Source organism: Amblyomma maculatum, chromosome 8 (assembly GCF_055883805.1).
Source record: "Amblyomma maculatum isolate TAMU_Amacu chromosome 8, ASM5588380v1, whole genome shotgun sequence".
Taxonomy (NCBI): domain Eukaryota; kingdom Metazoa; phylum Arthropoda; class Arachnida; order Ixodida; family Ixodidae; genus Amblyomma; species Amblyomma maculatum.
In genome coordinates this window covers 27004289-27017209 of record NC_139351.1, presented here as the reverse complement: position 1 = coordinate 27017209, position 12921 = coordinate 27004289, and the positions used below count along the sequence as shown (strand labels likewise).

Sequence of the window (12921 nt, the reverse complement as noted above, 5' to 3'; positions counted from 1 at the left end):
TAGCATCTTAACTTATAGATAAAGGGAAAGAAGATGGCTGCACGGTATGAAAGGGCACTGAACAGGGTTTTGAGGGCAGCCTAAGTTTGTAAGCCAAGCCAGCGTTTCGAGAAGACTTGTCTTCGCATGGGAAGGCAAGTCCCCTTGTCAAAATGTTGGCTTCGTTTGTGAACTGAGGCTCTCCATCAATCCTTGTTCAGTGATCTTTCTCATTTTTGTAGACGTATCTGTTAAGACAAACTTGTGATAACACTCGGATGTTATATGTAGTCCCCTTTAAGTTTGTCTAGCATAATTCTAATTTCGTATTTTGTGAATGCAGTTCTGGTTTCATCAACTAAGAAATGACTAGATATTCAAGTGTTTAGGTCAGGGAAGTGATAAAACATCTGTAATACATAATTGGAAGTATATAAATGATATGTAATAATGTATAGTTCCACTGTAGTAAACTCAGATATGGAATATACACTTGGAATATTTTTCTCTTGGTTGATACGTTCCCGGTAACATGATTTTTGGATTACTACATCCGAAATTTCTACTGACTGTGGTCATAAATTATGTTTTGCGGTCAACCAAGCATGTCTTAATGAGCGCTCATGACATGAAAATGTTATCAGCGGTGCTCACCCGCCGCGGTGGCTATGTGCATCAAAGAATGCCAACGTATGAGGTGCCCGTTTTCGCGGAAACATGATTCATGAGGAGAAATGCAGAGGCTTCTTTGCGATGACTTGGGGGCATAGGGGCGAACCATTTGATAATGTCAACTACGCAGCATGAGCAAGGATGTGGTGACTGTAAACAATTGCAATGGCTTCTTCACATGTCACTGGTGCAAGGTTGTGAAGCATGCGGAAGCAACCGAGGAAGTGATCCCAGCTCGTCATTACCTATTGCGAACCCGATTTGTTATTAAATTTCTTATCTGCTGAGGACAACGCAAATACAGACTGAATTCTGAGACAGCTAAGAAAGGAGCTGTTCATACTTGATGTGTATATGCTTATCTACACTTCTGCAGTGAAAGTCTCAATTCTACCCCATTTAACAGGTAATTTTGTTAAAGTCAGGCCTTCAAATCATATGTTTTCTGTAATACCAGCATTTTAAAAAAACATTTCAAGGAGGTTTTACGGTAGTAAAGCGAGACGGAAGTCCCAGTTCTTCTATAAGCAACTTTTTTTGTTCATGGTAAATATATTTTATAGGAAAGTGCATCTTGTCATGGTGCTGTATTTGCTATGAAATGACATTGCGGCAAAAGCGCGAACTTTGGTTGTAAGGCAATTTTTTTTTTCTTTGGTAGAAAGCAAATAAATGGCATTTTTTTTATGGCTTTACCACTGTGCTCTTTAGTTGTAAGGAGAAGCCGACGTTAAGTGGTCCTTGAAGCCAAGAGGCAAAACATGCGGCACATAGGAAAAAAAAAAAGCTGGCTACGAACGTGGAAAGAAGGTCGTCATAGTATGTTTAGAAAGTAAGAGAGTAAATGTGGAGCGCAAAGAAGGGAAAGGAAACAGTGGCGGCTAGGAGTGGAGGCATGGCGTGTGCAGTTTTGCTGTGCTTGACTGCGTCGCGCACATTTCTTAACTATTGACTCTTAAATGGCAGACACAGCAGCTTCACTTTTATGCAAAGTTTTGTTTTTCACATGAAATTAAACTCATGTTCGATTCATAGAAACATTGCGTAATAATGCTAAATCAATACTTTACAATGTGCAAGCCTAAAATCTGGCAATTTAAAAATAATATACAGAGATACGAGAAAAAAGGACAGTGTTTGTAGTATTTATTTTTAAATTCTATGAGACAGGTTTAAGTGGCCATTTATTTACAGACAGTGCCATGTCACTGCCAACAACAGATTAGCAAAGATTTGATTTCACTGGTCCAAGTGACTTTACTACGGAGAGGTTCTGCTGGAGCGTTAGCAGTGAGGATTAATATCACATATTATATAATTTTTGCTTTTGTTGGATTTAACGTCTCAAAGCGACTCGTGCTGTGAGAGATGCCATATTATTAATATAATTATTATAATAAAATGTATAAGGTACGTCTTTGGTGTGCAGTGGGCATAGTGAGCCTAATAGTGATTGTGTAATCACTAAAACCTAGTGTTAATTCACTACAGCACTTCAGCCAGTCTGCATAGGTGCTATAGGGAATTATGAGGGCCATTCCTTAGAAACCATTTCAAGGGTGTTGGATGCACAGAGGTGGCTGAACATCTAAAGTGTTCAACTACTGTATTAGGGGACTAAGTTCAAACCTGGTCGCGGCAACCAAGTTTTTTGGAGGCAGAACACTATGCGTGTATTTTTTTTATTTATTCGAGAAGTTTGCCACAAGGCATAAGTTGAGAAAGGGGGAATGGAATGCAGGAGATAGGAAGTTAAAAGATGGAGTGAAGTCCAGTTTCACTAAGGTAGTCGCAGAGGATGGCGGTGTAGTGGTTATCCATTGTCCACTTGTCGTAATCACAATCACGGTTCCACCGCAGGCCCACCTTCATGATTAGCCATTTTCTAACCGAAGCCGTTGCTGAGCACGTCCACAACAAGTGATGCACATCACAGATCTCGGATGCAGTGTCACAATGAGGGCACCTGTCAGTCACTGGCAGATTTTTTTCACAGCACTGATAATGTACAGATGGGATCAGAGCCGCCCCTGCCCGAACCTGGCGGACTGATACCTCCTCCTAGCGAGTAAGACTACGGGGGAGAGGGTGCGAACATGGAGAGCGCATGTTTGCTGGTGCAGAACTTGTGAATTGGAAACGTGGGACAAGAACGGATCTGGGGGAAGTGTGGAAGGTGGTGGGTTGCCTGATGTGTTCAAGAATCATTCAAGAATCCAAAGTGGTCAGCATAATCTAGGGCTGGCCGTTACAGCATCCTATAGAAGGAGGGCAGGCACCAGGCCGCCTCTGACTATATATATTGTTTGGTGCCAAAACCCGGGAAGGTAATGTGAGCTCCTCCAACAATTCTTCCTGGATGTAGCAAGAGGAACGCCAACAAGCCTCCAGAAAGATACCAAAAGCTCCGCAGTCGAACCCCACCGGACAGAAAGAAGAGATCTGCATCGAGACACCATGGACCGCTGTGATGTTATATATGGGCCCAGGTCCGTTCAGGAGCTCTGGGCAGGTAGCAGAGCAGGTTCACAGACACACGGACGCTTTTCTTTTCTTGACCAATTAACGTAACTGGCAACAGACATGCATACAGCCTAGCTTATCCTAATAGGATATGTCCCAACACAAAACCGTCCTACTTCTGGTTTTCCGCTTGTGGACTAGATGCCGGTGCAGGCGAGTCCGGTTGAGGCAAGACCAGCCAGTCACCCGAGGACTCGGTAGCGCGGCAGGCCACGCTCCGGCGTCTGTGTCCGGCGTCTGCTTCACAGTCCGGGGTACTGCGGTGTACCGCGGGGTACCGCGTCACGCCCGGGTACTGCAAAGTGCGGCACCAGTGCGGCAGCACAAGTGCGGCGGCCAGGCACCATGTAGCGGTCGAGCTGCCTCCGCAAGCTGTTCGCCGGATGGCGAAGCGCTGGGCAGTACCAGACCCCGGACCCGGTGCCCGGCAGGTGCTGGCGAGCCGGCCTTGTACGCCAGGCCCAGGACGATGAACTCCGCCGCCAGCGACGCCCAGGAACGTCCGACCCGTTCGCTTGTCGGAACAAACTCACGCGCACTGGCACGCCCCGCACGCGGCCACCCTTCACTTCCTTTCGAGCCACCCGCACACTCGCCACAATCACCATCATCACAACCGCATCAAAAGTAAACACGATATTCAACTAGCTTTTCTGGCCCTGCTGTTACTTCAGGCAAGAGAACTTTTGAATTCGAGCGCAGTAAATATTCTTGCATTAAGGCTTAATCAGGCGAGACTAGAAGCATGCAGCTACAGCTTGCGCGAACTGAACGAGAAGCTGCACGCTTTTAAAGGTGACGCTTGTGCAGAAGACGCCATAGCTGCACTAGAAGATGAGAAAACTGCCGTGCAGACAATGATGCTTCTTTGTCACCACATCGAGACCCTTCAGGTGCCTGCTCCTGCTGCCGACAGCCATTGTTCTACGAAGACAGCAGTTTTTTATCGGAGATTGTCGCCGAATCTCCTTTCGGCTTAACCGTTGATTCTGTCACTGAGCTTAAAGAAAAACAAGTCCAAAGTTCCATTGCGGTCACATCAATGCCTGACTTCCATTTTTACGAGTCAGCTCGAAAATGCATTATTGGAGGAATCTGACCACACCGAGATATTGCTCAGAGTCATGAAAAAGAGTAATAACTTTCAATGTGCCCAGAGCGATGCCGGCAATGACCGAGGAGCGGCTGCCGTACTGTGGAACACACCTCTGGTAAAAGCGCATTGCAATAAAGGGCCGATCCAGGCAGAGTTCTCGCAGAGTAATAAAAGCATCGAGTTAATTACACGCATCCAAAGGAGACAGAGAGTTATGAGCAATTTACAAGCAAGATTGTTTTCGAGCCGTCAAAGAAAGAAAACTGTGAAAATGCGCCTGACGACATACCTATGGAGTGATCATTCAAGGAATTGACTTTATCGGATTGGGGAGGTACAATACTTTTAAGGGGGAGGATGATGAAAGTTAAATTGAGTGGCTGTAAACAAGACATGAAGGGCAGCAAACAGCAGAGATACTTAGCGTCTCTCGAAGAGCTCACGACTGCAACTTCTAGGGAGTGCATACGAGAGGAAGATGCCTTGTCAATGACTCTAGCAGACATGCCGACTTCTGTAGAGCTTGCGAAAGAGACCGAGGTGGCAAACGAAAAGTTTGTCTCTAGTGTTGTTGCACAAACGAAAGAATGGGGTCGGGCAATGCCGCAAGCACTTATACAGTGCGCAAGGGAGATGAAGAAAAACAACGCACCATCGAACAGCCTGGAAAAGTGCCGGCCACAGTTTCACAAGCACAGAAAGAAAGCAAGGCCAGTGCACAGAAAAAGAACACGGTGGAAACCCAGAGTTTTTTGTCAGAGTGTTGTGTTGTGCCAGTGTGTGTGTGTGTGAGTTGTGTCAATGTTTACGTCAACGGATGTGCGTATAAACTTCGAGATGTAGTTGTGAACTTTCTGCATTGAATTCACTATTTTATGCTGATGAACTAGGTGAAAGCCTATCATGCTTACAGTGAAGTGGAGTAAAGTCACAATAAGACCTTCATGCCAGGGAGAAGGGCTCCAACCAGCAGATGGCGCCTAAGCGCCCAAGTCCTGCGCCCCGTCCGTGTTACGTCAGCTGTTCCACATTGAGTATATCGCGCCCTGCACGACGGGAGCTGAGATGACTGAGAGCAGGCAGGAGCTTTACGAAGTGAGCCTCAAGCTAGACATACAGCACGAACTGCATGAAACCATCGGTGCTTTGGGCATTGAGACTGTCACTCTTCTAGAAAACACGGAACAGCTAAGTGAACCCCCATAAAAACGTCCCTTAGAAAGAGTGTAAGTGTTGTCACAGCTGATACAAAAGGGGCAGTGCGCTGGTCTCTGTCCAACAGAAATGGACCCTGTGAACATTGTGCATCATTGACAAGGACCTATGGCTATGATGACGCTCGAGCAGATCAGTGATGATATCTCGTCAGTTACAACCCTCAAGTGGACCACGGCGCGAAACAAGCAGATCACGGACGAGCGCAATCAACAATGTATTGTGGTCACTCAGCACCGACGAATCAGCGAATTAGACAGAGTATGGGCTATATCGTACTAGTCTAATCTGGGCTGCCACGTCGCTACGGATCCATCTTGTTCAGCACTGTTGGTGTCCAATTGCGGATGTTGGAAGCCTGTGTTTGCAGAGTATAGAGTGTCATCGTTGACAAGCTTAACAAGCGAGATGTCTGCACCGACTTCATCACGGTGGGCATCGGAGACCATTGATGTGACGCTGTTATAGCTTCGAGCTACGTCTCACCTCAGGGCACGGAGCGTGTTGCAGATTCGCATTCATCTGCAAGCGAAACAAAGAGAAAGAGGAGGTTTGAGCGGAGACTGAGCACCATGTTGGCAGATCAATAGCCAAGTACAGCCAGGACTTAAAAGCATCTAGAGGCATCCTGATACCTGCCCTCCACCTTCTATATATTTTGGTGCCAAAACCCGGGACCTCATCCCGATCCTGGGAAACCCGGAACTGATGCCTCATAACCTGAGGCTCTTTTGGACATAACACCACAAACCATTAGGTGACATAAGCACATCTTGCACATAGCATCCATCATTCAGTTAATGAAACAGACCAGAACTGCATGTGAGAAGAAATTCAATTATTTAGCAGTTGTAGGCAAATGCTGTGATGATGCATGATTATTAATATATTGCATATCATTCCAAAGAGATAAATGCACAAATAAATTAAATGACTGTTATAGTCCATTGACAGCGTACTATTGACACATAATTTTGGTTCCATGTTTTCTTCCTTTTAATTGTTCATTTGAAGCTCGAATACATGGAGCCACGAGGCATTTACCAGCAACTGCTACGTAATTTAAAATTGAACGTCTTCTCTTATGCTGCTTCAGCTTTAGTCAACAACTGAGGGAATGACTATCACATGGTACTTATTTACATCAGTACATTTATATTTACATCATTATGTCAGCACTTACATTTTATTGAAGGCGTGAAAACTGCATTTTTATTGGCGCTTCTTGGTACATTATGACCCTGCCTCTTAAAGCAATAAAGGAACAAGTATATTGCAGTTTCTTTTTTTTTTCAACACTGATACAACAAATTTTCGTTACTTTCACCTTGAAGTGAAGAGCTGAAATGTTCGGTGTTGAATATCTCTTAAAAACTGCCAAAAAAAATTTTAATTACAGCATGTTTATCAAATGAAGTCTTGTAGTATGGGTGTCTATACATGAGGTGAAAACTGAGCTACGACTACAAATATTGCGGTTTCTTCTAACGCTTTGCCTTATGAATTATTTCGGTAAAGTGCATGTGCCCCTGCAGCCTTTTTTGCAATGCAACGCAGTAGCAGGGGTGGCTGTACAAAAACAGTCTCTTTGCATTTTGTGGAGAGCCGAGAAAGCAGGTAGATGCAAGAGATAAATATGCTGCAAAAGATAAATAGGTGTTAGAATGGCGAGATGCAATCATTACATGAAGCTAAAACACCAGCGGCACACAGAGCAAAGTCCAAACCTATACAAACGTCCTATGCACGTGCCGATGGTAGCAGCGTGATTGCGAGAGGAGCGAAACTGAAACTGTGTTGTTCGGCTATATTTCGGTGGTGGAGGACTTTGACCGTCGTCACGCCTGCCAGAGTGTGCATCTCTGACAGACATGAGAATTCCTGTTTCATACAATTCTTTTATAGAGGTCTGTTTGGTTGGGTGGTTGCTGGCTTCACCGATAATACCTTGACATGGCTGCCCATCCTAATCAACCAGTGCATGGCCGCCTTTGTCCATATTAGTGAGTGTCTGATGACAGTGGCTTACTTTGGCTGTTGGCTGGGACAGGACTTACAGTTTGTGTCTAAATTTCTGAATTAATGGAGGTCAAAGTAACGTCATTTTACTGTGCTGGCATTTGATGCTACAGCTATTGCTCAGCAACTGAAACTGCAGAGAGCAAAAATTAATTTATACATTATTTAATGGTTTTAGAAAAATGCTACATAATCAGTGTGCACTAAGGTCTTAAGAATATTTACAAAAAGAAAACACAACCAAACATTTCGTGTCTGTACTAAATCTGCCCAATAGCTGGGAGATTGGGCAGATTCATGCAGCAGCAGGCGGCTGGGTAAGCAAGCACCATTTCTTGTACTTCAGTCACGTGCATTAAAATGTTTCCACTTTCTTTCAGGACGATGTTGCCAGAAAACTTGGCGTCGAACCACCGAAAAGGAAGTGATGACGAGCCAGTCTGACATCAGAAGTGTGAATAGTTTTTTACTTTTGCAAATTATTAAAGAAACAAAGACAAGCTATGGATGAAAAATGTCTTGACATTTGATGGGATGTTAGGCTGTCAGCCAGGAAGGTCTGCCTTAATGTTTTTGAAACTAAAAAGACAGAGAGGAGGAGTAGAAGCTGAACTTTATCAACATAGTAGCATATTTGACTCACAGAGGGGCCACTCACAAAAACGAGCTCTTGATAAGCTAGAAAAGACCCAAAAATAAGACGCAGCTGTCACTGTCACATGCAATGGTCACAGGCCTGTTACAGAAGTGAAGTGCATGCATCAGCACCAGTTTCCTGCCATGGAGTCCAGAAGGGACTACACTTGCTTTAAATTGGTGGTAAATGGTCCTCCTCACTAAAGACACCACAATTTTGATGCACATATTTGAAGCACCACTTTCTCAACAATAAATGTCTTCTACTTCTGTGCAAATGTTCAAAGAATATAGAGGGATAGAATCAGTTCTGGTCAACAACTGGAGGCAGTAATCCTCAGTGGTTCATTAAAACTAACAGGCCCCCATTTGAACACAAATAAAATTTAAAATTTTTCACTTGACAGCAGTTCTAGTTTTGAAAGCTTCAATAATGTTTATGGCCAAGTTCCGTGAGTTTCTGAGCCCATTCATATCAAGAATGGTTTTCTATCTGGTTTTGTTGCTTAATCTTCATCTTGGCGAAAGAGTACAGTTGCAGGGGCAGAACGCTGCTTCATTTGCTCCATTGTGCTCCAAACTGCTTTCCCTGCTCCAAAACACAATATTACTCCAAAACTGCTCCAAGTGGGCTGCTACAATGTTTTACTATCAAATTTAGCTGAGCAAGGGAATAATGGCAGTGTACCGGTAGCTTAGGTATAATGCATTTTGCACTGCGTTCAATACAACTAAAACTTTCAAAAGCTAGGGAAGCCTGGAACATACATAAGTGAATTGGAGGAAATTACTTACGTTGCAGCGGTGGCATAGAGATAGCACATCTGCCTCTCGTGCAAGAGGACTATGGTTCAAATCCCAGTGCTGCACAATTCTCCACCGGATTAAAAAAATATCCGTCTGCTGATGGCATTACGTCACCAAGTTTGGGGCGCAACCTGTTGCCAGTGAACACCTCTGGAAATGCACTCCCTCACCAGAACAGGATTTGGCCACTCTGATGTAGTAATTGGCTACAACCTTTTATGAATACTCAAACCCCCAGCCCTCAGTCCCCAGTGGCTGCGGAGCAACTGACCATGGACGTGGTCGTCACACCTGTAACGCAGCAGAAGGTGCTAAGAATTTCTGGCTCCGCTGGACAGGCCGCCATTGGAAACTTACTATGGCAACGGTTAATGCTAGAACCCTAGCTAGTGAGGTTAGTTTAGCTGTCCTCTTTGAGGAATTAGCAGGCATAAAACGAAATATCATAGGGCTTAGTGAGGATAGGAGGCCAAAGCAGGCATATACTGTACTGAAGGGCAGGCATGTATTGTGTTATAGAGGTTTACTGGAGAGGCAAAAACTAGGAGTCAATAAGCACATAGCTGGTAACAGATAAATTCTATAGCATCACTGTGAAAGTGGCAGGCATCGTAATCAAGCCTAATAAGTGGTATAAAGTGAAGGTTGTACAGGCCTAAGCACCTATGCAAGTAGTCATGATGACCAGGCAGTCGAAACCTTCTGCAAAAATATATAATCAGCAATGGGGAAAGCAAAAAAGCAGTATCCTCTACTGATGGGCGACTTCAATGCCAAGGTAGGCAAATAGCAGGCTGGAGACCAGGCAGGATGAATATAGTATTGGCTCTAGGAATAGCAGACGGAAGCTGTTAACTGAGCTGGGCAGGCAGTTGCATCATAGCCAGATTGAAGAGCAGCGGGGAAAGTATGGCGCCTTGGGGGTTCCCCGCATGCTGAGTAGGTAAGGACCATGCTCATTATCTTCGATGCGAATGTAGGATTGACGATCCGTAAGAAATTGCTTTATGTATTGGAATGTGTTGAGGCCACAGTCTGTCTGGCTTAGATGAATACATCCACAAACACAGAATGTCAGACACTACATTGGCCAAACTCCGTAAGTTGGGGGACTAGGTGGGCTGCATGGTCCGCCGGGTTTCAAACGCAGGGGGTTATGAAGTAAGGATGCCTTGCGGCTGGCAAACGCCTTCATGACCAGTCGGATTCCCTATTCGACACCTTATCTCCACCTACGGAGACAAGAGGTGGATGCCCTTGAGGTCATCCTTCGCTAAATTATTAAGCGTGCCCTGGACCTCCCCATCACTATATCACACAGCCGTCTTATGACCCTTAGGGTGAACACTTTCCGGGTGGCGGTCCTTACAAACCAGTACACGCGTTTATCGCAAACGGAGTCAGGTCGCCACCTTCTTTCTCGACTCCATATCGAACACACCACTCTCGTGGAAGACAGGTTTCGCAGTCACATCTTCAGTCTTTTTCGAACCTGAAGATTATTTCTGCTGCCATGTATGGTGGAACACAGTCTCCAAAGTTGCGCCTCTCTCATCGCTGTAGCAATTTCACGCCACGTATTATGTACCCCTGTTTTCATCAACTTCTGATTAACTACTTTAGTCTTCGGTACTTTCAAATCCCCCCTTCATGGATCACTGCCTTGTCGTGGCGGAGGGGCTTGCGAAACTCGATAAGTCGTGAGCTTTGCTGTGTAGGGCCGCCCAAGATAGACAGGTCACGGCAGAGAGTTCTGACAAAATGTGATTCACTGGAGAAGGTAATGGCAACCCACTCCAGTATTTTTCGCCAAGAAAACCCTATGGCCAGTCACAATAGCATTAATGATATGGCGCCGGAAGATGAGCCCCCCAGGTTGGAAGGTGTCCCACATATTACTGGGGATGAACAAAGGGCGATTCCTAGTAGCTCCAGGGCAAATGAAGTGGCTGGGCTAAAGCCAAAACGACGCTCAGTTGTGGATGTGTCGGGAAGCGACTGGAAAGTCCGATGTTGCAAGGAGATATATCACATAGCAACACGGAATGTAAGATTATGACGCAAGGTAAACTGGATGTCGTCAAACGAGAAATGGACAGATTGAACATTGATATCTTGGGTATCAGCGAGCTCAAGTAGACCGGAATGGGAGAATTTAATTCCAGCAACCATTATGTCTTTTATTGTGGGCACGAATCCAGGAAAAGCAATGGGGTCGCTCTCATAGTAAACAGAAGAATGGGCAAAGCAGTGCTAGGGTACAACCCCAAAAACGACCGAATGATTTCACTTCGGATCTAAGGTCACCCTTTCAACATAACAGTTATCCAAGTCTATGCACCAACCACTACTGCTGAAGAAGCTGACGTTGAGAGATTTTATGCTGACCTGTAATGTCTTTTAGACCGCACTCCATCATCAGACGTCGTTTTTCTAAGTTCGGTCTTGGTGAGCCAAATGAAGCTGGGCAGAGGCTAGTAGAGTTTTGTCAAAAAAAAACAACCTTACCATAGCGAATACTCATTTTCCACAGCACAAGAGGTGCCTGTACACATGGACTTCACCGGACGGTCTGTACAGGAATCAGATTGATTATATTCTTTGCTGGCAGATCTGAGAAGCGCTATACAAGCAGTAAAAACAAGGCCTGGGGCTGATTGTGGCACCAATCATCAGCTTCTTGTTGCCAAATTTAAGCTTCGATTGAGGAAAACGCAGAAAACTAGAAGGCCTTTCAGGTATGATCTGGATTCAATTCCATCAGAATATGCTGTGGAAGGGAGGAATCGATTTCAAGAATTAGATCTAGAAGACAGAGAGCCTGAAGAGATGTGGACTGATGTTCGTGATATAATGCAAGAAGTTGCTACTAAGGTAGTTCCAAAGCAATAGAAATGCAAGAAAGCAAACTGGTTATCTGAAGAGGCTTTGCAAATAGCTGAGGAAAGGAGAATGGCAAATATTATGGTGGGAAGAGAAAGATACAAGTTTCTCAATGCGGATTTTCAGAAAATAGCAAGGAGAGATAAGAATGCCTTCCTGAACATACAGTGCCAAGCAATTGAGGACAACAGCCAATTGAGGAACACAAGAGCTCTGTATAAGACAATCAAAGATATCAAAGGAAGCTTCTGTGCTAAGCTGGGCATGATAACAAACGAGGCAGGGACCTCACTGAAGCCTCAGAGATAAAGAAGAGGTGCAGGAATACACAGCAGAACTGTACAAAAAGGACCCGGATGTGCAAACCCAACATAAGACTGTTGTGAGTACTGATCACGAGCCGGGCATCCTGAAGAGTGAAGTTGAATGGGCTTTAGCCAGCCTTGCTAAGAACAACGCTAGCGGAATTGATGGCATTCCAGCTGAGTTGCTTCAAAACCTCAACCATGACGCTGTTAACATTCTGCATACATTATGTCAGAAGATTTGGACAATCCTGCAGTGGCAAAATTGCAGGATTGGAGGAGGTCAGTTTAGATCCCCATTCCAAAGAAAGGCAGTGCCAAAGATTGTTCCAACTACCGCACGATCGCGCTTATTTCGCATGCTAGCAAGGTGATGTAGAAAATCCCCCAAGGTAGGCTGCAGCAGTATTTGGATTGGGAGCCTCCGGACGTGCAAGCTGGGTTTCGCAAGGGAAGAGGAACTAGAGACCAGATTGCCAACCTTCACTGGATCATGGAAAAAGTAAGAGAGTTCCAGAAACCCATCTACTTCTACTTTATTGATTATGCGAAAGCGTTTGACTGCGTAGATCACAGTAGATTGTGGCAAGCTCTCCAAGAGATGGGAGTTCCAATTCACCTCATCGGTTTCCTCAGGAGCCTGTATGAAGGGCAAGAGGCCACAGTCAGAACTGGGCATGGTCTTACTAATTGGTTTCGGATTGAGAAAGGAGTGAGACAATGCTGCATACTGTCGTCCTGCCTATTTAACCTACAGGTTGAGTGCATCATGAGGAAGGCCGGTCT

The 12921-nt window shown here is 45.0% G+C and overlaps 1 protein-coding gene across 2 annotated transcripts in view; it reads left to right on the top strand.

The window, feature by feature from the left end:
* The window catches only part of LOC146180802 (uncharacterized), a 34564-nt gene extending 25915 nt beyond the window's left edge, over positions 1-8649 (top strand). The window contains exon 5 of one of the 2 annotated variants that reach the window (XM_084576147.1): positions 7885-8649. In XM_084576147.1, the coding sequence (XP_084432273.1) occupies positions 7885-7932 (48 nt within the window). In that variant the 3' untranslated portion in view covers positions 7933-8649. The remainder of the gene's footprint in view (positions 1-7884) is intronic. The other variant, XM_084576146.1, reaches the window with a different exon arrangement.
* Positions 8650-12921: the final 4272 nt, after the last annotated feature.